We start from the raw sequence: 25,338 nt of genomic DNA, 5'->3' as shown, positions 1-25,338 counted from the left end.
CTTCCTAGTGGGCAGAGGCACAAGACAGGGATGTCCCCTGTCCCCGCTCCTATTTGCCCTGGCTCTCGAGCCTTTGGCGCTGTGGGTCCGGTGGGACCGGTCGATCGGAGGGTTGCGTTGGACGCTGGAATGGGAGGACAAACTCTCGTTATACTCGGATGATATCCTGCTTTACCTCACCAATCCAAGGGGATCCTTGATATGTTTTCTGGATGTGCTTGCTATATTTGGGAGTTACTCCGGTTTTGCAATCAACTGGTCGAAATCAGTGCTCTTTGTCCTTAGAGGAGATCCGCCGGTAATCCCAAGTACCTGCCCGATACAAATTGAACCGGTAGGGTTTCGATATCTCTGCATTTATGTTACTTTTGACCCAAAGTTAAGGTATGCCAACAACTTGAGCCCCCACTGACTCGATTTAAGGGGGATGTTTGGGGGCAGGACACGATTCACACGTTCAGTTTCCTCCAGCAACAATACCACTTTCAAGAAAGTGAGCACTGCAGCTACCTCCAGATTAGGCATCCTTTATTTACACACATCCCTAGAGGCACTACACTCCCGAACGCCTCCCCCTGGAAGATCGAGTGTTAGATGGTCACCTTCCGGAAAAGACCATCTCATTAATATACAAAAAACTTAATAATAATATGGAGGACCCGCGGGTAACTATTAGGACACAGTGAAGTGCTGATGGGGTGGAACTGGATGAGGAGGATTGGAGGGAGGCGGTCTCCTCTCCAAGGGTGGTGGCTATACAGATGAGGCTCAGGCTTGTGCAACTAAAGATTCTCCACAGATCATATGTCACAGGGCCCCGTCTGGTTCGAATGGGTTGAGTGGAGAGTAGGGAGTGTCGGAGGGGTGCGGAGAGCTTGGAACCTTTATGCATATTTTGTGGCACTGTGCGGAGATACAGGAATACTGCGTAAAGATCCACGATTCGCTGCAAGATGTTCTGGGGGTGGAGCTAGCACCGGAGGCCCGCAGGTGGATCTTGAATGTTTGGGAACCCATAGATTTGAGTGTGTATGGGAGACAATGAGTGACGCTGGCATGCATGGTAGCCAAGCGTAACATTGCTCAGCTGTGGGGAGCTAGCCAGTCACCCCGAGTCGAGAAGTGGATGGAAGATCTGGATTGGTGCATGTTCAGAGAGAGGTCGGTTTATGTTGCCAGGGGTTGTCCTGCAAAGTGGGGGAAGGTCTGGGAGAATTGGAATCGATATCATGGAGATATTTGTGTCCCCCCGATAGGTCAGGATGAAGTGGAGGCGCATGAGTCCCTGTTATCCCTTAACAATATTCTGTATTTATTATTTTGAAGTATGGAAATGTATTTATGAAAAATGGGAAAGCGACCATTGTCACCCCATGTTTTTCTTTGTGGTTTTGTTAATAAAAAAATTAAAAAAATCTTTTTTTTAAAAAGACAGCACACCTCTTAGCCTTGATATCATCAAGGAGAGTGAGGGAACTACAAGGCTTTACTATAACAAAAAAATCATATCAACACATTGTAAAGGAAAAAAAGCCTGATTTAGATCTTTTACGGACAGGTTACTACTTCACAGCGGTGACGGATTTCCCGTCCGCCGCAATATACATCCTGTAGATTATGATGGGATTTATATTTCGGCGGGTGGGATATCCATCACCTTTGTGATGAAGTAACTGTCTGCCAAGATCTACATCAGGCCCAAAGTCACCCTACAGACTACCTCAATATTTAGGACCAAGGTCCTATAAGACTTCCATTTGAAAGAACCTGTTATTGTTCATTCTTTCTTCCCACATGCCTAAACTATGCTTGAGAGAACACTACGCCCACTAAATGTTTGCTGGTACATCAAGATTTGCTTAGAGAAAACAAAGGATATGAGAACATGGGACTAACTCTTAAACTTTTAGGTTGCCTGGGCTTTAGCAGCCCCATGTCGAATCAATCAGTTGCCATCGTAAAATGTTTTCCATACAGAAATACTAGGAAATGTTCACAAGCCCATACCACAGCTCAAGTTTTTTTTTCTAGTTGTGAGTAAGCATGTTCTGTTTGGGACAAAGCGCAGTTTTTGGAGATGGCAACATTGTGCTTCCAACCGGATGTCATGTCAGCGACGGTGCTCCATTCAAGAGAGCTGTGGGGTTACATGGAAGAATAGGCACACATTAAGCAAGCCCTGCTGCTTTGACCTGGAAATAGCAGTTTACTCTTCAGTGTCCAGGCGGTTCCACCCATCCTATTTCTTTGAAGGTGAGCTTGGTTCCGGCTTACTAGATATTTGCAAAAAGAACAATTGATGGACAGAATGCAGAATAATGTCATACATTCACCTCAGTACAGAGATCTGGGCCTAAATCCATCGTTTTTTTGCTCACCATGCCATTCCGATTTGGACCTAGCCATATGCAAATCAGTCTTGACCCTGCGCCCAATGGGAACAGTCCAGCCCGAACTGCCAAGCCAGGTCCTCCCTGGACTGGAAACAAGCATCCTAGGACCGGTTTTGGGCTTTCAGCCCTCATCAGCCAGGATAGCTTTACTCCAGTGGCATGGAGAGCACTAGATTATTGGCACACTGCTTGCTATTCCGACTCAAGCCTGTGCATCTTTGAAAGATCCAGTAATGGAGAACAAATTAGTTGCTTACTTGTAACTTCATTTTGCTAATCTTTCAAACATTCCCCCTTCTTGCGTGTCAGAGGCTTATCTGCTATTCTTTGTATTTGTTGCACATGTGCTGTGAAATCTGAGATAGAGTTACCCCTAGATGGAGTAGAGAGCACCGCTCATCCACCTCATTTTCTCAGGTGAATGTTGTACGAACAAAGACTGTTACTGGGTCTAAAGCCAGTTCAACACTATTTAGTGCTATTTTTAAAGTATCAGTGATTCCCATCCCAATGGCCGTAATGACTCAAGCATGTGAATTTATGAAATATACCAACTTTGGGGCTCTGAATTTAGACAAGTAACTATTTTCTTTGAACTTTTTTGAGGAAATGCAAATCAGGAAACAGGTAAGTTGGTGCAATAGCATTGGTCTTCCGGTGCTCCACTTTTACCTCCATTTGCACAGTGGATTGCATAGCATTTTCTTGAACTTTTGCAACCATCTTTCCTGCCGCATTTAGAGCCCCCACTGCCATTTACCTGTCCAATTATCACATTTTTGGGACCTTGACGGTAATGCTATCAAACAAACGTTCTTACAGGATTGATTGACTTCTGGATGAAATGACCAATTTCACAGTTGGGTTACATAGTTTTTAGCAAAATGATAACTATTCTTAACTACACAAAGAATTCCAGGTAATCACCATCGTTTTACCATTAAGAATGATCAAGTAACTGCACAAGCTGTTCTTTTGGTTAATGGGGAAGGCCTTACTCCATTGGTAAAGGTCAACAGAGTATTAAAAAAGGGTAGGAGGGCAAGGCCTACACATCTTCAATTTAGAGGATGATGTTTATGCATCCAAGCTCCAGTGCTCAGTGGATTCATGAGATGATGCATGAAATAATCTCAAGGCCTGTCTGATATTAGTGTTTTCACATGGTCTTACTTTAGAATGTTTAATTGAGAAGATGTTAAAGGAGCTGCAAGTGCTGCACCTAGTCAAACATAGCCGCTTCCACTGGTGACAAAGATTGTACTATAATTAATATTTGGGATTCTCATATACACCATAGATTAGACTTACTATGATATCTCCTTTGACATGCAACGTCTCTGTTATGAACATAATGTTTTCACATAAGGGATATGAAAGGGTCAGAGATCCGATCATATATGTATGCTGGTTTTTGTTAAGCTTAGGAATTCCTCATGGGTGGGGAAGGCTTTAATGAAGAGAAGGCGCAGTGATAAAAGAAGAGCTGGCCAGGGATAACATTGGCGACAGTGATCTCATGCATACTTGCTTTAGTTGGGTACATGAGGATGAGCAACAAAAGTGCAATAGACTAGAAAGTTGAGTTATGGAGAGGTCTGAAAGCCGAACGAATGTGAGAGGTAGTTCTGGAATTAAAACTGTCACAAAGGGGACTGTATAAGTACTAGCCTACAAATATAAAAGGTCTCCACCAACGTAAAGAGGAGGTTTATACATTTTAAGATATTGCACAGAACACTAAAAGCTCCTTGAGTAATTCACATAATTGTTGCTACTAGAACGCCAAGTATGCTGAAATGTAATTTTGAAAAATGCTTGATTCTTCCATATGAAGTCACTGCCCAGAAATACCAGATGTATGAGATAACATCTTGGCATGTGCTGTGAACTTCCCTGTTAGCTGTAAAAAAAAGATGAAGGAAAAAGCAGGGGCTAAGATGCATAAAGAACAATAATTGATTTTGCTCCAGATTTGTTGGATCCTGTAATTTGGATGTTTCTGATGCCAGCATCAGAATATCAAACATCTTAGGCAGAAAAATAAATAATGAGCTCCAGATCATGATCTGTTTGTCATGAAAATTAATCAACCTGCAGACTCACTAGTGGTTTCTGCAATTTGTAAAAAAACTTTATTTATAATGTGACCTCCTAAACTAACTGTTGCGTCCTCCCCAGCCTGGGTACCCACCAATAAAAATAACTACTCCACACACAGAGCTACATATTATACGTTTTCATTTGTCTGTCTGTAACTGCGAACTCAACATTCTAAACCAGATTTAATTGCATTTTGCTGTAGCACTTATGTCACATAGTCCATCAGGAGCCAAAAAAGTTCCATCATTTCTAACTCGCAGGAGACTACATCTCCCCCTCTGTTCAATAAAAAAAGTACAGTGTTTTGCAAAATAGATATATAAGTAGACATATACAATCAGATCTCTTCAATCAATCTTTTTGGCACTTTAATTGTTTGACCTGATCTTGTTCTTGGAAACTGAAAACTGTCTTCACCAATGTCCAGGGTCTGTGTCAACGATGTAGAGGCAGAAGCAGTCACTGATGTTTTAGACCCAGTCTCTTCTTCAACAGTTAGATCTGATGAACGATTGGGTAAGTGCCTAAAATGAAAAGAGTCTCTGGTAATAGACTTCCCAGAGTGCTGGGCAGTCATCATATGTCCCTTGGTAGACACTGCTTGAAAATGTTCTGCATCAAATGGAGCATCAGAGTTTCTTCTCTGCATCTGTCATGCGACCATTCGATCTCCTTTCTTAAATATGATGTTTTCTCCACGTCGTCTTTGGTCAGCATATGCTTTCATCTTTTGTTTGTTAACCAAGTTCTTCTTTTAAGTTGCTTACTCATCTTTCTTTCTCTGATTGCTCCATCTTGGTAACTTGGTGTTCATTGCTCTCTCGAACATCAGAGTCGCATGACTGTCACATGTGGTTGAGTGGGGTGTTGAACGATAAGGTCTCAAGGTAGAATTGAACACAGCTATCAAATTGAGCTTCTCAAGAGTAGGACGTTGCACTGCTTTCTTTAGTGTACTCATAAAACTGCCACAGATGTGTTGTCTTCTGATGCTTTATATTCAAATGCTCCCAGAAATTTTGAACTCTCGACTATTGAAAGGCGTGTCATTGTCAGATTTCACTATAGCTGAAACACCCAATGTCGTAAAGATGCCATCTAGTCTTTCAATAACTCGTTCTTAAGTGGTAGATGAAAGATCTTTAAATTAATGGAAATTGTTAGTATTCATTTACAATCACCATCAGGTGATCTCCATTGTCAAGTTGACCGAAAAAGTCAATAGCTACTCTCTTCCGGGCATGCTTCGGGAGTTCTGACATGTTCAAAGTTTGGTGAGTAGTTTTTGCAGAAAGGCAGTTGCATAGATGACAGCCCTTTAATTCCTTTCTAACCCTGTCATCAAGATAAGGAAACCAGACTTGATCTTAGAGAGCTTGTTTTGTGCCACCTATTCAGTGATATCCTTTATGGGTCACTTCGTTTATTTTCTGCCGTAGACTCTGCGGATTCAGGATTCTCGACCCTCGTAGTGTAACTCCTTCCTGAGTAGTGGACAGATATTCCTTGAATATTTTGTGTTTTTGGTCAAGGCTGTTGGTTCCATGACTGATGTGTTATTAGATCCTTCAGCTTTAACATGGCACTATCATGGCTCATGGCAGTGATAATCTGGGCTAATGAAATAGCAGCTGGTATGTTTGATTTTACAATGAAATAAATAGAGGCCCCAGCTATCTTGAATGGAGTACCTTGTATAGGCACTCTAGAAAAGTAATGAGCAGGGCTCCGATCCTACCCTGGACGATGAAGCATAGTGTTACTTTTGTAACCGTAGTCTCCATCATTCAATGCAAGAGGCATTTTCGCTGTTGAATTGCCAAATATAGTCAGTAACACTTGATGATCAGTTACGATCGTAAAAGGTTTTCCTTACAGGAATACTAGGAAATGTTCACAAGATCATCCCAGGGCTAAAGTTTTTTTTTTCTGGCTGTGAGCAAGCATGTTCTGTTTGGGACAAACTTCTACTTGCATATGCCACAATATGCCTTCTAGGATCTGGGTGTCCACTGTGCTGTGCAAGGATAGCACCTAACTCAACTGGGCTAGCCTCAGCAACAACCTCTGTATGAAGCTTCGGATTGAAATATGCTATTTCAGCAGCATACTCAATAGCTTTTTTCATTTTCTTAAGACCTACATTCATGTAACCAAAGAAATGAAATATTCTTTTTTGTCAAGTCTCTCAATGGAGCAGTTACAATGGAAACATCTTGTAATTATCTGGAACAGTAACTGGCCATGCCATGAAATGAACACACAATAGAAACATCTTGTAGGGAATCACCATTTGACATCTCTTGTACTTTAGCAGGATCTGGTGTCATACCCACATCAGAAAAAGTATGGCCAAACAATTTTAGCTTTGTCCTATGAAATTCACACTTGTCTGCATTCAAGTCAAACCTGCTTGAGCAAGTAAACAGCACACTTGTATAAGAGTTTATCATGCTCTTTTTGTTAAGCTCTGAAAACTAATATGTCATCACTGTACTAAAACGTATTCATGACAGCCTTTATGATGCCTTGAATCACATCCTAAAACTGGACTGCAATGTATGACACACCAAAATTTAGTCTTTTGTATCGATACAGACCAACATGCGTAGAAAAGGATGTAATGTATATGCCATCTTCTTTATTTATTTATTTATAAAGTTTTATATAGCGCGAACTTGACACAAGAGAGTATCAGCGTGCTTTACATTTAGGATTGCTGCGTTACAAGTTACATCAGATAAGAGCATGGTAAGGTACAGTACACATAAACAATGTTTCAAAAATTCGTAGGAGGGAGGGGAGGGGAGGAAGGAGTAAAAGCGGGGAGACGAGGAGGAAACAATGCCCAATGACCGGTTGGGTAGGTGATTGTCAAGGGGGGAACCAGGGCCAGACTCCTCATTAGCTGTCAAGCAGCTCCACCGGTCATCATTCATGTTGCTCAGGTCTCAGCGTTCAGGAAAAAACAGTTTTTCGTTTATTTGAATTTGGGAAGGTTATATAGCGCTATCTTGACCCGGAGGTATTAGAGCGCATAACCAGGGGAACGTTGTATTAGAAGTTACATTAAAAAGGATTATAAAGCGCTGGCTAGACCCGTAGGTTTTAGAGCGCTATAGCAGAGGAACATTGCGTTACAAATTACATCTGTTACAATAGCGTAGTAAGGTACAGTAAACAAACAACGCGGTTGAGAGAATTGATAGGAAAGGAGGGGAGGAATGAGCCATAGCAGGTTGAGATATAGAGAGGGAGTGGGGAGAGGAGGAGTGAGAAGGGAGAGGACGGGGGAAGATGAGAAAGTCAGCCCAAAGACCGAGTTGGTAGGTGACGGCCAGGGAGATAATCCAAGGACAGTCTCTCCTCTATAGCTCTCTTGGAAGTTACAACGGGCATCGGTCAGAAAAATGGAAAGAAAGGAGACATGGAAAGACTGAATGGCAGAAATACGCAGGAGGGTGCGAGACAGGGAGAAGGGGGAGAAACGGTGTCCAGTGTCCGGCTGGGCAGGTGACGGTCAGGGGAAAAAACAAGGCCGATCTCCTCAATTAGCTGAACAGAGCAGCTCCACTGGGCGTCGGACAAAATGCTTGATATAGCACTGGCTAGACCCGAAGGTATCAGAGCGCATTGCATAAGGTTCCACAAAGTTAAACAGTACCTTAGAGTCGGGTAACATTAGTTGCTAGAAAAACATTTCAAGAGCATAGATGCGAAGAAGGGAAAGGGGGTAGGGAAGGTTAGGAAGGGGAATAAAGGACAGGGAGACTAAAGTAAGTCTGCCCGAATCCGGCTGGGTAGGTGACGGCTAAGGGGGAAGTCTAAAGCCCATCTCCTCTTTAGCTATCAGGTAGCTCCACCGGGCCAGGGCTAAACAGCAAGGTATCTGTTAAGAAGCTAAACATTTTAAAGGGTATAGGAAGACAAGAAAAGTGTAGCGTAGAGGGGGTGGGGGAAAAGAAATGGGTAGGGGGATAAAAACGACAGAGAGACGAAGGAAAGTCTGTCCAACATCGGGCTGGGTAGGTGATGGTAGTGGGGGAAATCCACAGGCCAACTCCTCTTAAGCTAGCCAGCAGGTAACTCCACTGGGTATCGGTCATCTATAAGTCTCAACAGTCAGAGGAATGTCTCAAAGTCAATGACATCCACAATAAGTTCTGTAGCTTTGTATAGTTTTGCAGATTCCCAGCGCAATACAGAATCTAAGATTTTTGTGCCCTCTTTAAGCTTTAGGGCCACATTTTGTAGATGCATAAAGACTATTGCGTTATCAGAGATTAAAGTGGGTAAAATATCAGAACAGATGGCCATTTATAGGGATATTTTGCCACGAGTAAATAGCCAATGAGGCAGTGATAAGAATGTGAAATAAAATAAACAAGTATAATCTTTATCAGTTAGGTGTAGAACCTGTCATGATCTAAGACATTATTACAATTGATGAGGGCACTGCCTTAGAATTGGAGGGCTCAAGGGTTCTATCACTCTCATTGATGGTAAAGGAACCTTTAAACTGTGTGAATCATAAACATAATTTATTTCCTCAGGAAAATAACCTGGACGACCAGTTGATGAATCTGGCACTTCTGAGCACCCCTGAGGATATGATGGAAGCTGCCCACTACTATGAGGAGAAAGGCGAGCAGATGGACAGAGCAGTCATGCTGTATCATAAGGTAAGGGTAGTTTGGCTTCACAAATAGCTATATTTATCTAACTCCTTTTGTGTTTCAAGATGCGAACCTCAACTAGAAGGTGTTCAGAAATACCAGACTTTTTAATGAGATCTTTGTGCCTAATGGGGACTCAATGAACTATGTAATGTGCTAATCCCTTGGTGAATTCCAAATACTTTTATTTAAAAGAGCCATCCGATGAAACAAAAATAGAGTTTTCTTTACCCAATCCTGCATCACTAACAATTACAGACAAGAAGCATTCTGTAATGTTCCATTGATTGATGAGTCCTTGGTTCTGAGACATATTGTAACATCCTTCACCTCATGACCCCTTTAGGATAAGCTCTTGTGCGAACATCCCTGTCTTGCTTTCTATTTCCCAGAATATCACTGATACGGATTTAGCAAAAGGGCTTTCATACAGACATTTAACTATTATTTGCCTCTTTTTATAGGAATTCCTTACTGAAACACCACCTAAGCCCTCAGGGTTTAGCAAATGCCACTCATTCTGTAGATTAGGCCCATGTAACTATAGTATGCTACATTCATATTGAAAACCCATCAACTCTTGTACACTAAGGTCCTGGGTACGTTTTATCAAACTCATGAATAGCAAACCCTCTTAAGATATCAGAAGCCTATTTCTGGGTCTTTTACGAAATTGGCCTTACGAGACCTTATGCAGACTCTTCTATTAACCCAGTCAAAATATCTAACCATCTTTGCTACAGAAAGGTATTTGGCCATCTGACTGACTGAGATAGCCATAGACGATCCCTTGGAGAACAAAGTTCTTTTGTGTGTAATAGTTTAAAAGTGGAAAATCAAGCAAGCCTGGAAAGTTGTAATTAGTGCTATTTTGTGATGTTTAGCCAGCCTTATGGCATATTTTACAAATGCTATTATCTGTGGCAACAAAATGTCAGCTTGATGGACACATCAAGTGAGAACCTTTCCCAACCCGTCTGCTTTTATTTGTTGGAGACTTTAATATTGCTAAACAGGAAGAAGCTAGCAGAATGCATTGAGAATATCCAGATCCTTAACCTAAATCAGCCAGTTCTGTAGCCAGATCAAAATACTATCAAACAATGCTTTAAATATGCTGATTCATGTTTGTTGTGATTTATATAGTGTAAATCTAGATGGGAAGCAATGGAGAGTTGTACATTAGTACATATTGGAATTACACATTCACATTTCCAACTTTTACAACTACCTTTCGGTACATTTCTCTTTTTTTGTAACAGGTTTTTTGCACAGTGAGATTAAGTTATTTTCCCAGAATCACACAGTCTCAGTCAAAACCCAATGCTGGGATTATAATCCTGGTGTCCAGGTTTCAAAGTTGGCAGCTCAGCAAAGAAAATAAATCTCACCGGAAAGAGGGAGTGGTATAAGTTACCTTCCTTGAATTAGCTAAAGCATGTGTCATGGCAATCACTCCCCGGGCTCACAGATGTCTCCGGCTGCTTGTCCCATCCTCTGAGGAGCCCCAATGGAGACTCTTTTCTTTTCTAGGGTCTTTTTTGCCTCTATGATTAAGTATTTTCCACTTCTGTGATTAATTATTTTCCACCAGGGAGAGCTCTATATAGGGATCTTATTGAAAAGAGCTCCATGGAGACATGTCCTGCCATATAGCTGGTATCTCCACAGCCCCATCACCTCCCCTTTTCACTCTGTCAATATTCGTTTTGCCAGAAATGTAAGTAGACCAGACTTACCCATACCTCCTCTAACCTCAAGCACTGGCTTCCCGACTTTTGCGTTTGCTGTATGTTGATGATAAAGGAGTGAAGGATCTTCAGACTAGTCACTTGTAAGCCAGTGACTGCTTTAGGAAAATAAGCTTCCTCCTAAATTTGAGCAAAAAAGATCAAAACTCTAGTTTATATGGGTTTTAGTTGGTCTTGACGTTTAGCTTGCTAGATTCAAATGATTATTTGTGCATATGTTCTTGAGCTCGGGCCAAATGGTTCTTCTGATATCTAATGTGTATACAACAGCCCAATAAAAGATAGTTGTCTTGATTGCACCAAACCACCAGACGTCTCGACAACTAGGCAGAAGGTATTCAAACCTATATGATGTCATGTTTCCTTCACCATGTTAAGTGGTAAAAAAGACTACTTAGATCTACACCCATTTGCAAGACGATGAGTTTCATCTTGAACAACCTGCAATAGATTACAAAGGGCAAGGCTTCATAGACGTTCTAGAAGCTGGCACCTTATGCTTCTGTGGTAACCATGTAGAAATGTGCTGAATCTTTAGAGGATATTTTTTAGAGGGCATAGAAAACATGTGTAATGGCCTGATAATTCTGCAAATCACCAGGACATACGACCTTATCCCCTCTTGGGACCCAAAAGGACACAACACTTCAAAATACTTACCCAAGAAAGGAAGAATACTAACACTAACTAAAGATATGGCCATTGCTGAGGAGCTCGCAAATAACAACGCCAACTGGCGACAACAACGCAAGAAACCAAGGGCCACGAGGTCAACTTACCCCAGGGTACGACAACAACACAATACCAAGGGCCACGAGGTAGCAACAATGCGAATAAAGCCCACCCAGGTGGGACTACAACAATGCACACTCCTCCCAACAAGGCCTGGGGTGGAAGAATTATAATTTCGCTCCCGTTAAGGGCCTGACAACCTTCCGAAACGTCAACTGCCCGTTAGAAGGGAATTCACCCTCCTTCTATAAGTATTTGGTCAAAAAGGAGCCTGCTCTCCCTTCACAAAGAATGCAGACAAATAATTATATACTCTGGGGTTTCTTTATGACACAATGATAGAATGACAAAAGAAAGGAATCACTACAATGTCACGATTGACCTTCTTTATATCAGCACCTAAGCAATTGCTAAACCCAATCAGTAAAACATATATAGAACTTATATGTATATAAATGTATAGAACCTGAAAACAGAAGAAGATAGTTAGGCAAGAACAGTAGGAATATTAGAATTAGTGGAGCACCTCACCAAGTATCTGCACATCCTGCTTCTACTTCGCCAGAGGGGAGTTCGTTTCTTTAGCCGAATCAGGATTCTCAGCTCCACCGTCACAGCTACACGTCTGTACTGTGATGAACTACCAGTGGTCGAGAACCGAACACCACCTTTAGCAGAAGTGGAAACGTTGGTCGAAGCTTCTAGCGAGCCTCGCACCCTTTTCCCATCAGATTCCGTACCATTCCGCGCCAAGGCCACAGAATCGGCTAGCTAGGCGTCTGTTATGACTCCAGAGCAGAGTGAGCACATTCCTCCGTCAAGAACCGGTTCCTACCAGCATACGAAGTGCACAAACAAGTGAAAAGCAAAATACGACTTCTCACCTAGAAAGGCTCAGAAGATGGCGACAGCTTAGAAAATGGAGTCGCTTAAGCATAGGCCACTACTCCTGCAAAGAGCCAAAATTGGTATGCAAGATGACATAAGAGTATGCAAAAGACAATAGGCAAGCCCTGCCGTTAAGCAAGATACAGTCGGAAACAGAGAGGACATCATCAAGCCCTACTTTGTAGCTAATTCACATTATGTAGGCCTACACAGCACTATATTAGAGCAAAATATACTGAGATGGTAGTGGGCAACGGTCATAATCGAGCCGTTTATCCATAAAAATAGCTCAGTCACTACAACATGTTTCAGCCTTTTTGGTTAGGAACTTGACTTGGTAGATGATCTTGTTCTATCCCACTACCACTTGGACACAATTTGCTTATTATTAACAGAGTGAAAACATGTACTGGCATAGCAATTCCCTGAGGTGGGTTCACATTTCCTTGCTCAGTCTCACCAGAGAGTTCATCCTATTTTGCTTTAGTTGTGCTCAGATCAGCCGCCGCTTCAGAGGTTTATTTCATCACAGCTGGGAAAATGAGTTAAGTCCTCTCTAAAAGCCTAGCTGCTTTGTATCACTGATTAGAGCTTTGCGTCCTTTAAAAAAAAAAAATTGTTTATTGAGGTTTTTCATAAACAATTTCATACATCTTGACACTTTCACCACACACATTATTACAGTTGTATTAAGGTGTGGATCTGGTGCAGGTTAACAATTGTTTGTCCCATCAACATTCATCTATTACAATCACCCAACAGTAGGGAATGTCATGTGGAGGGTGGGCTTCCCGCTGTTATGCATCAGTGACCATTACAGTATTGGTTGCGGGTGTGTTTGCTGTCGATGGACCTATGCTGCCCCACTGCTTGTGTGTGCCTGCTCTCAGTGCGTAATGTGTCCGTTCTTGATTGTGTACGTTCCCAACAAACTAAAAGTACAACTATAACTTCTACTGCAGAACTACGAACCTGTAACTGTTGGGGTGAGAATTGGGTGGGGGTGGCAGAGAGTCTTCAAATTTCAGTTGGGGATGATCTACGGAGTGGGTGGTGGTAGTATCTCCTTACAGTGTAATTGTTCAGTAACATATGTTCCTTCATGCGGGGGGGGGTCGGAGTGTAAAACAGTTCTGAATGAGTATTTTTACAATGACCGCGGGACGTGCAGGTATGCCTCCAATGTTGGTGGGAACCTAATTACACTGCTCCGACCCCGAAGTTTCTACGTTGGGTCCTATAGGGGTGTATGCGAGGCCTGGAGTTGAGAGTTTGCTGGTTCGTTCTCAGGGGTGGTTTTGTGTGTAAAGGTTTGCAGTAGTTGTGCCCACTCGAGAGAGATGGGATGTTTGCGGGTACCTTTTACCTCCTCGTCCCGCAACACCTCCTCCTCCACCTTCCCCCATTTTTTTTAAGGCTCCTATCCAGGCCGCTATCGGGGGGCCTGTCGGGGCCCGCCAGTGCATAGCTATTCCCCTTTTCGCTAAGAGGATGGTGAAGGACATAAAGCGACACTACCCTTACCCTTAGAACCAACTAGCGTTCAGAAAACAACTTAAAACGTGGATATTTGACAAGTAATCCTCCCCCCCTTCCTAAGCGCCTTGAAACCCTCTGGGTATGTAGTGCGCTATACAAATTCTATGACTTGACTTGACTTGACCTTTTTGAGTCTTCCGTCTACGGAATACTCTGAGGGAGCTTTGCGTCCTTTTAATGAAGCTTTGCTGGAAGTGATCTGGGCTTTGCAGCAACACATTTTCATTGCTTCTGCCTTGGGAAAGCAGGTGCACAGGAAACACCTTTCTGTTCCTATCCACAGTTTATTTTCGAGAGCTCCGAGACATCTTTGGCTAGAAGCAAAGCATACATCTTCCGTTCAGTTCATTATGACTAAGGGTGAAATAAAGCAGACGCATGGGCCAGAAAAGACTTTATATCTGACCCTGCAATATACTTTCTTTTCTTAGCAGATGTACACATGCTGCGCGGGAGATGACTAAAATGTCTACTTCTACCATACCTGATATATACAAAGGGAATTAAAGCAGCTTTGTTTGATGCCATGTGTGAGAAGATGGCTTGGTATATCATGCACACTTATGTAAGTGGGCACCCTGGACCAATCCAGACAACCCTGATGGTGATGTTAGTGGTCTTAGACAACCAAAGAAAGCTTATTAAGTGGTAGCTGTGGAGAGCAGCCTTCAGGCTTATTCCAGAAGGAGTGTACAGCATCTTGTTTTACCAGAACATAATTTTTGATATAAATTAAGTGAAAAAGAACCACACAGTGTATTTATAAAAAATATGTATTTATTATATAACACTCACTAAAACATACAGGTATCTCCTGGCCAGAGATACACACAATGTTCACAATATTTGTCAATAGAAACAGGTAAGTAGCATGTAATACACAGTGGTCACCAGGGGGAGACCAAACCATATACTAAAATAGTGAAATGCGAACTACGACTTGAGTCAAGCCTATACCCAGAAGATGTAGAAGTGTCAGGGACACAAGAACCACCCAAGGTAAGTAACTAGGAGCCCCTCAGAGTCTGTGTGCAGAGTGGGAACACAACTGCGTGATCAATGCAAGTCAATGGGTAAGTCGCAGTTTCAAAGAAGAACAACCCTTCCCAGTGCACCCTGAAGAAACCCCTTGGAAAACAGAAGGTTGGGGAGCCACCCCTCTCGTGGATACCCTTGGAACCAGGATACCTATACCAGGGAAGCCGGATGCATAGATGTGAAGTGGCATCGGAAACCGCAGTCAAACCCAATGGAGGACTTCAGGAAGATGCCGCTGCTGAAGAAGGTGAAAGTGTTCCGTGGAGCCCAAAGGTGGATTTAAGTTGAAAAGTACCCAAAAGCAGAGGGAACTGAGACTATGCCACTTGGAAGGGGCCAGGAGGCATGGAAGACGAATGCCCACGAATGTCGGGTGCTGCAGGAGAGTTGACGGAGACCTTGGAGCTGCAGCCGTGTGGACCAGGCGGCGCTGTGGAAGTCCAGGAGCCATACACGAGCTGTCCTACATTGGGTGTCGAGAGTTTAGGGGTCGGTGTCTGGGGGGAGCACTAACAAACCTTGGCAACTGCAACCAACGTGGAAGTGGAGAAAGGTGCAATGTCAGGACCAGCAAGGACCAGCACAACAAAGAGGGTGAAGGTGACTGGGGCACAAACCGGTAGACGAGTAAGAGCTGTGTCCAAAGTCCAGTAAGCTGTGATCCCAGGGGAAGTGGTATAATTCCCCCAACTCAGTTGCGAGAGGCTCCCTTTACGCAATTGCTGAGCCTTTCTGAATCCGTGGGAGCCCAGGATCAGCAGACCAGTCAGCTTAGTTGCGGTGCCTGCAAATGCAGGGATGTGACTCCTTGACTTAAAGGGAGATTCCTTCAGGTTTTTGGATGCACACAGGCCTTGGAAGGTTCCTGTGTGGTACACAGGCACTGATGTTGCAGCAGATGAGCAGGGCGACTAAATCAGGAGCAGTAGGAGTCTTCCCCGTTGCAGCCTTGATGCTCAGAGCAAAGTCCAATGCAGTCCAGAGTGCCCAGACAGTTGAAGAAGATGTGGTCAGAAATATATATTGTCCCATGATGAATCTGAGGACCCACCCACAGGTAAGCCCTTAAATACCCTAAGGAAAGGGTCAGGATAATACAGAGTGAGGCTACTCCCCTGTCCTTTGTCCAGGTTCTCACTAGAGCAGGAGCCAACGGCTCCCTGAACTGGTTTGAACTGGACTGTGCATGGAGGGCACCAAGTGTGCCCTGCACGCAGACTTTGTAGCGCTGGCCAGCGCTCCCACCCTGTCCCAATACACTACATCCTGTCTGGGAGGTGATCACACCTCCCTGTGACAGGATACCTATTGTTCTGCATTCCTCTGCCCAAGCTTTTCTCAGTAGCAGGAGGCCAGAAACGTGTCTCTGGCCGGCAGCTGCCCAAGCTTGCTGTCTGGGTCTGGAAGACTGGTACAGGGAGCACCCAGGGCCTCCCAGAGGAGCATTAGGGTGCATGGAATCATACATCCCAAACCATTTGCAGTGTGGGAGTATGATACCAAACATGATAGGATGTGTTTCTGCCAGTTTTGAGAAGGTCATCGCGTAATGACGCGGTACCCCTCTATATGCCATATGGCTGCCTCACTTACAACCCGGGAGAATGCACTCCATGAGCTGTAACGGTGTCCTGCTCATGCAGGGGAGCCCTCTCACTTAGAACCAAGCACCCTGCTTTCCCGACTGTAAGGCCTGCCTTAGGGGTGACTGACAGGTTTTAAGTGTAGTGACCCTAGATATAGGGAAAACGATATCTTTCGTAAGTGGCACTAGCACCAGCTTACACAGGCTGCAATGGCAGGCCTGTAGTTGAAAATTGAGTGGTCTCCCATGAGTGGCATAATGCATGCTTCAGCCCATCGGGGACCCCTGGTGTACCTATGCCCTGGGTACCTCAGTACGATATACTAGGGACTGATAAGTGTACATCAGTGTCCAATCGGGATGTACCTAAGTACTTACCAAACCAATTTATGGAAGAAAGCACAGAGACTGGGTCCTGATTAGCAGGATCCCAGTCAGACTAGTCAGAAACAGCGTTATCATGCAAAAAGTGGGGGTAAACATAAAAGCATAACCTACTTTCCTACACCATGGCAATTTCTTGTCCGCAGTTACCCCCCTCCTTTAAAAAAGTGTAACAAGAGTTTGATTTTGAAGTAATTTCCTGCTTAGCAGAGAGAGTTGGACTTGCACAACAATATTGAGTTGTAACGTCTCATTGCTGTTGGTGCATTTTGCCACTCTTAATATTTATAAGGCATATGTCCTGATTAGAATGGCAGTGTTTCGGGAGTGGAGACTATGCCAGAAGGTAGCAGTGTGTGTTTTCTCCCTCTGTGGGACACCTCTCATTAGCCTTTTTTCTCTGATCTGAACTACAAGTGTATTTATGCTGAAGTAAATTGTCGCACAAAGAGTCTCTCACTGAATCTGCAGGAAGACTGATATTTGATCCTCAGAATCCCATCTTCTAAATGATTGCCTAAGTAATGTGTTTACCAAAGTGGTAGAGTGAACCATCAGTTATGAGTACTGGTTGGGCTGTGTCCGATAATGCTTTTTCTAAATGTATGCTTTGTTAAGCTCCAACTTGTTTAGCTTTCCTTTCTAGTATGATGAAATTAGGTGGAACTGAATTGAAGGGTGCCAGGCAGCACCTTTACATGTAGCCTTGTTAACACATCCTGTTACTCTTTGCAGAGTCAGAGTTTTAAATCACAGCATAGCACCATTTTGAGGTTCTGTTCATAGCTGAGAAATAGGTTTTCTGGATTTTATGTGGTACCTGAAGATATTTCCGCAGATGGTAAATCTGTGGAAGAATTAATATCCTTTGGGGAAAAAAACTCATCAAAGGTACATAAATTGTTCTTGTTGATGGCAATTGTGAGATAGGCCTTTATTAACAGTACCAGCTAGCATTTGAACAAACTTGGAATACCAGTCTAAATGGCATTGCTCTATAAATCAAGACCCATGAATGCAAATGACTTCATATGATCACATGAAATCCCAAAAATCTGTGTATTTTCTCTTAATTTCAAGCCTTTCGAAGTTCCAACTTTTCAAGTTCTTGGAGAAAGGAGGCACCTTTTTAAATGGAAATGGTATATACAAAAGTAAAGAGAAAATGAAAGTACACTCACAAAACATCTGAAGGGAAGGGGTATGATTAGACAATTAACAGGTCTGGTTTTAGTCCACTTAATGTTGGATCTTTTTAAAAAGCCCCTACACCTAATGTTTCATCAGGTGCAAGTAGGTACCAGTTGGCTAAAGTCCCAGATGTCTACACACTGCACCTACACCTATTTTAGTAATAAATAACTTAAACGTTTAAACCTTTCTATTTTAAGCACAGTGCACATTATTTGATTAGTGTTAATAGCTTAAGCATTTTTTATTCTAGTTAAGAATACTGCACTTTACTCGTATCTCAGGTCCGCCAACCATCTCCAGACGTCTGGACCTCTTGTATAGGCACCTCTCAATGACAACAGTCTTTGTCACTTTATCTGCCGACCCTCACTTTTTAGGTTAATTGCTTAGAATTATCTGCCTAGGAGTTCATCAAGAGAACTGGTCATGCTCTACTGGCTTCTCTTATTTTTTTGCACATGTCAGTTTTTTTTCTTACTTTATAGGGTATACAGTGAGTCTCCTTCCGGGGTTGTCATTTAAAAGCAAACAGCAATGGGATATTGTCTTTGTTTAAAAAAAAAAATAAAATTAACAAATGAATATGCGTTTTATGTATTTATTGTGTAGTGTATTGCACTGGTTTTAATAATCAAGCAATAAAGGTCGCTTAAAAAAAAGAATCCCCTGAATTAAAATGACATCATAAGATCACATAAAATGCCAAAAATTAGTATCTTGTCTCCTAATTTCAAGCCTTTCGAAGTTCCAACTTTTCAAGTTCTTGACCATACCTTTAGATAGGTTGTCCCCTTTTAAATGGAAATGGCGGATACAAAAGTAAAGAGCAAATTAAGTTGCCCTCAATATTTCAAACAGTACAACTTCAGCATTTACCCCCACATGCATCATCCCGGGTGTTTGCGAATTCTAAATTGCGAAAAATAGCGATTCGCAATTTAGAATTCTCAAAACGGGATGCATGAATATTTTCGGTAAATTTATGCGATTCGGTAAAAATCGCAATTTTTACCGAATCGCATAAATTACCGAAATACAATTTGCGAATTCGCTATTCCCATTGGTTCCTATGGGCCAAAAGGCCCATAGGAAGCAATGGGAAGTCATTAGCAAATTGCGATTTTCACTTTGAAAATCGCAATTTGTTAATGCATTTCATGGGTGCAGGGGGGGGGTCCAAAGGACCCCCCCATGCACCCCTGAAATGTATTTTTCGCATCATGTTTCACACACACATGTCCTAAGGACATGTGTGTCCGTAACATGAATGTTGAAAAAAATGCATTTTCAGCATTTTAAACACTTTTTGCAAATTTACCGAGTGGTTCAACCACTCGGTAAATTTGACCCCCTAATTGCGATTTCGCAATTTTAAAAGTAATCATGCATTGCTTTTAAGAAATCGCGAATTAGCGATTTCTTAAAAGCAATCGCAATTTTAGAAATCGCAAAAATGTTGCGATTTCTAAAATTGCTTCATGCATCCCAAAAAGCACTTTTGGAATCGCAAACGGCCGATTTTAAGGAATCGCACCGTTTGCGACTCCAAAAATGCTTGATGCATGTGGGGGTTAAACTCTAATACTCACAATATATATATTCCAGTGGCCAGCAGGGATTGTGTTTCAACAAGTCAAGTCAAGTCATAAAATTTGTATAGCGCACTACATACCCAGAGGGTTTCAAGGCGCTTAGGAAGGGGAGGAGGATTATTTGTCAAATATCCACGTTTTAAGCTGCTTTCTGAACGCTAGGTGATTCTGGGTGAGGCGAAGGTAAGCGGGGAGTGAGTTCCATGTTTTGGCAGCCAGGTATGAAAAGGATCTGCCTCCCATGGTGGTCTTGTTGATGCGAGGTACAGTGGCGAAGGCTTGGCTGGAAGAGCGAAGTTGGCGGGAGGGGGTGTAGAAGGACAGTCGAGAGTTGAGGCAATCTGGTCCGATGTCGTAGAGTGATTTGTGTGCGTGGGTAAGCAGTCGGAAAGTGATCCTCTTATTGACGGGTAGCCAGTGGAGGTCTTTAAGGTGACCAGAGATGTGTTCGTTGCGTGGGATGTCTAATATGAGCCTGGCTGAGGCGTTTTGGATTCGTTGTAGTTTCTTCTGGAGTTTAGCGGTGGTACCTGCGTAGAGGGTGTTTCCGTAGTCCAGTCGGCTCGTGACTAGAGCGTGGGTGACTGTTTTCCTTGTTTCGGAGGGGATCCAGCGAAATGTTTTTCTGAGCATGCGAAGAATGTTAAAGCAGGAAGAGGATACGGCGTTGACTTGTCTGTTCATGGAGAGTGAAGAATCCAGGATGACGCCAAGGTTCCGTGCGTGGTCTGTCGGGATGGGTGCTTTTCCGAGGGCTTCCGGCCACCAGGAGTCGTCCCATGCAGAGGGGGATGTACCTAAGATGAGGACTTCTGTTTTGTCTGAATTCAGTTTCAGACGGCTTTGTTTCATCCATTCGGCGACTTCTTTCATTCCTTCGTGTAGGTTAGTTTTGGCGGTGCTGGGGTCCTTGGTGAGAGAAAGGATCAGTTGAGTGTCGTCCGCGTAAGAGATGATGTTGAGGTTGTGTTGGCGGGCGATGGCCGCGAGGGGGCTCATGTATACGTTGAAGAGGGTGGGACTGAGTGAGGATCCTTGAGGTACGCCGCAGATGATTTCAGAGGCCTCGGACTTGAATGGTGGGAGGCGGACTCTCTGGGTTCTTCCGGTGAGGAACGAGGTGATCCATTCCAGTGCTTTTCCTTGGATTCCGATGTTTCTGAGGCGTTGTAAAAGGGTGCTGTGGCAGACTGTGTCGAAGGCTGCAGAGAGGTCGAGGAGGATGAGGGCGACTGTGTCTCCATTGTCCAGTAGAGTTCGAATGTCGTCTGTTGCTGCGATGAGGGCGGTCTCAGTGCTGTGTTTGGCTCGGAAGCCAGATTGTGAGGGGTCAAGTGATTTGTTGGCTTCGAGGAAGGCGGCGAGCTGGTTGTTGACGGCTTTCTCGATGACTTTGGCTGGGAATGGAAGAAGCGAGATGGGGCGGTAGTTTTTGAGTTCGGTGGGGTCTGCTGTTGGTTTTTTCAGAAGGGCGGTGAGTTCAGCGTGTTTCCAGTCTTCTGGGAAGGTAGCGGAGTTGAAGGAGCAGTTGATGACGTCTCGGAGGTGCGGAGCTATGACAGAGTCTGCTTTGTTGAAGATGTGGTGAGGGCATGGGTCTGTGGGGGATCCAGAGTGGATGGAATTCATCAGGCGGATGGTGTCCTCAGTGGAGATTGGGTTCCAGGCGTTAAGGGTGTTTACGGGGGGAAGATGGTCAGCAGATGGTAGGGTGGGTTGGCTTCCGGGTTGGTTGTCAAAGCTGTTGTGGATGTCAGCAATCTTGTTGTGGAAAAAAGAGGCTAGGGAGTCGCAGAGGGTTTGAGAGGGGGTGATGTCGTTGGAGTTGGCCGAGGGGTTGGAAAATTCCTTGACGATGTTGAAAAGTTCCTTGCTGTTGTGGGCGTTGTTGTCAAGTCGATCCTTGAATGCTGTTTTCTTGGCTTTTCGGATCAGTTGGTGGTGAGTACGGGTGGCGCTTTTGAAGGCGTCCTTGTTGCTGGTGGATGGGTCTTTTTTCCAGGCCTTTTCAAGGGAGCGGCACAGTTTCTTGGACTTCTTGAGATCATCGTTGAACCATGAGGCCTTCTTGTTGCCAAGTTTGTGTTGACGTTTTTTCAGTGGTGCTAAGGTGTCGGCGGTGTTGGATAACCAAAGGGTGAGGTTGGAGGCGGCTTCGTTGGCGTTAGAAGAGAGGGCTGGGGAGGTTCGAAGGAGCGATGTGGAGATCTGATCCGTGGTGATTTTGTTCCAGTTTCTTTGTAGAGTTGGTTGGAGGTGGATGATGGGTTTCGGCTTGTTGTAGGTGAAGTGAACGCAGCTGTGGTCAGTCCAGATGAGATCCGTAGTGTGGCTGAAGGAGACATGGTTGCTGGAGGTGAAGATGGGGTCGAGTGTGTGACCTGCGATGTGGGTGGGGGAAGTGACCAGTTGTTTAAGTCCGAGGTTGGCGAGGTTGTCTAAGAGGGTGGCGGTGTTGCGGTCGTTGATCTTTTCAAGGTGGAAGTTGAGGTCTCCCAGAAGGATGTAGTCTTTGGAGGGGAGCGCGTGTGGGGTGATGAAGTCCGTGATGTCTTCACTGAATTTAGCGCGGGGTCCTGGTGGTCTGTAGAGGAGGGTGCCTCTGAGAGTTGTCTTGGGGTCGATGTGGATCTGGAAGTGAAGGTGTTCGGAGTTAGCGAGGTTGGCGTCGGAGCTGGTAGAGATGCGGATGGATTTCTTATGGACGATAGCGATTCCTCCTCCTGTATGGTCGGTGCGGTCCTTGCGTGTGATCTTATAGTCATCAGGGATAGCGATGGCGATGTCAGGGGCGGAGGAAGCGTTCATCCATGTTTCCGTTAGGAAGGCGACGTCAGGAGAGATGGTGTCTAGGAGGTTCCAAAGGTCAATGGCGTGCCTGTGGACCGAGCGGGTGTTGAGAAGGATGCATTGTAGGTGGTTGGGGTCGGGAATCTGTGGTGTGGTCGTAGCGGAGATGTTGTCGGTGCCGCTAAATTTGCAGGAGAAGCAGGAGAACGGTCCATGGGTGCGTCCAGGAGCGGCTTGGACGCAGTTGGGGGCGCGACCGGGGTTAAGGGCTAGGAGGGTGGCGGCATCGTAGGTAGTGCGGGGGGGCTGGGCAGCGCGAGGGGCAGGGGGTCTGGCGCTGGGTGCGGTCCAGGCGCGGACGGGCGTAGACGGGCTTACCTTTGGCGCACCTTCGGCGCGGGTTGGGCGTGGTCGCTGCGCGTGAACGCTGCGCGCAAAAGCTTCTGTCATAAGAGGATATTGGGAGGGGAGGGGCGAGGCAGGCTCAGCTGGGAGGCGGGAGCGTGATTGGAGGGCCGGGCTTGGACGTCACAGCCAGCAAATGGCTGCAACAATAACAACAACTGTAAGCAGGGAGAGGTTGGGGCGAGCACTGGAGCGCTATTACAGAAATAATTAATCTACAAATGAAATGGCTGAGTGGTGGACGCTGTGAGGGGTCACAGAGCAGCGCAATGAACACAGCACTTGAGAGTACAAGTCGGCGCTATGAAATTAAGCACAGTGCAATCAGTAAACAAAGCAGCAAAGCAGCGCTAATGTCAGAGCCAGGATAAGAGACAATGCGGCGCAGAGATGAAATATTAGGAATAAAGCACAGAGCACAGGCAGCTTAGGAGTAGCGCTACGATACCCAGGAGGACAGAGGGGAGCAACCGGATCTGCACGAGTCAGGACGGTCACAGCTCTCGGAGGGGGATGGGTCGGCCTAAACTATCAGTGGGAGGCAGGCTCAGCTGGGAGGCGGGAGCGTGATTGGAGGGCCGGGCTTGGACGTCACAGCCAGCAAATGGCTGCAACAATAACAACAACTGTAAGCAGGGAGAGGTTGGGGCGAGCACTGGAGCGCTATTACAGAAATAATTAATCTACAAATGAAATGGCTGAGTGGTGGACGCTGTGAGGGGTCACAGAGCAGCGCAATGAACACAGCACTTGAGAGTACAAGTCGGCGCTATGAAATTAAGCACAGTGCAATCAGTAAACAAAGCAGCAAAGCAGCGCTAATGTCAGAGCCAGGATAAGAGACAATGCGGCGCAGAGATGAAATATTAGGAATAAAGCACAGAGCACAGGCAGCTTAGGAGTAGCGCTACGATACCCAGGAGGACAGAGGGGAGCAACCGGATCTGCACGAGTCAGGTCAGAGGGAAAGCTGGAAGAATTTATGCTATAACACCTAACCAGATAATCCCACTTTCAGAAAGGGTCAGAGGTCTGGTGGACTCTGACCTTGTTCAATATTGTCTTCTCTGCCATTGTAGTAAAAGAAGGAAGTATGTTTTCAAATGAATATGCCTCTTTTTTCCGCTTGCCATCACCCTGCATGTTGTCATAACAAGGTTGTTACAATGACCGCATTGTAACATCGTATACCATTACTCCGCAAGTCGTAACAACGACTTGCGGAGGGGGGCGCTGGATGTTGGAATAGTATAATTTACTATTCCCAACTCCAGTCTGTGCGGACAGTTGGGAAGGTGTTGGATTTTAAATCCAACACCTTTACCCCTCTCCGCAAGTCGTTGTATTGCCTTGCGGGGTAACGGTGTGCGTTGTTACAATGCGGTGTTTGTAACAACATGCAGAGTGACGGTTTTGTATAAGGGCTGTTTACCTTTTCAAATACCACACCAACTCAAAAAAAGTCCTCGTCCCGGGAAATTAATTAAGAGGGGGATTTTATGTCAATAGAATTCAGAAGACAGATATCCCTGCAGTGCTGAAACAGGAATGAGCAAGAACACACACAAGAGACTGCAGGCACCCTCAAGATAAAGAGGCCTATATAAGGGTGCTGTTTTGAGTTATTAGCACACTTTATAGCTAAACGAGTGATGACAAAAAAGGACATAGTTGACTACGATGTTAGTACACTTTTCAGGAAAAGCATCTATTGCTAAATTTGACAGTGGCATAGCTGGCTAAGTCCTGAATCATAATATTGATTATTGTACTGCTTGGTAGAAATTTTCAACTTTAAAAAGTGAATCTTAAAGCTAAACAACTACTATTCTTTCTCTGAGTTTTTCAGTTTAAGGGCCCATACAGTTGTCATTTCCTGACAGCATTAAAAGTAGATTATTTTTTATCTTCCTTTAACCTGTAAAATGCAAGCCATTCTGTATGGAATTTATTTCAAAGGGCAGTAACACTTACTCTAAGCTCTTAACTAGGATTACCCCCACATCAATGTCAACTACAAGCCAGTTTTTTTTTAATGTCAAGACTCCTACTGTCTTCCATGTTCCTCCAGGTTCCAGTCGCATCTCCTGTATTTTCATGGACTTCATAATGAGTGGCAATGGTTCCCTCAACTACAAACTTGTTTCTTCAGTGTCAGGACACCTATTTTACACCAATAATGTCCTGGGCGTCACACAATTCGGTTTCTTTGCTGGGCACAGCATGAAGACTGCCCTTATTAAGGGCACTCAGGAGATTAGGCTGTCT

The 25,338-nt window shown here is 44.3% G+C and overlaps 1 protein-coding gene across 1 annotated transcript in view; it reads left to right on the top strand.

Moving 5' to 3' along the window:
- IFT140 (intraflagellar transport 140) overlaps nucleotides 1–25,338 on the top strand; it is a 1,373,663-nt gene that overhangs the window by 1,280,990 nt on the left and 67,335 nt on the right. The window contains exon 24 of the mRNA XM_086941301.1: nucleotides 9,050–9,178. Within this exon, the coding sequence (XP_086797427.1) occupies nucleotides 9,050–9,178 (129 nt within the window). The remainder of the gene's footprint in view (nucleotides 1–9,049; nucleotides 9,179–25,338) is intronic.

The sequence above is a fragment of the Lissotriton vulgaris genome, chromosome 10 (genome assembly GCF_964263255.1).
Source record: "Lissotriton vulgaris chromosome 10, aLisVul1.2, whole genome shotgun sequence".
Lineage (NCBI taxonomy): Eukaryota > Metazoa > Chordata > Amphibia > Caudata > Salamandridae > Lissotriton > Lissotriton vulgaris.
Note: the sequence above shows the minus strand (reverse complement) of the source record. Positions and strands in the feature narration are given on the sequence as shown.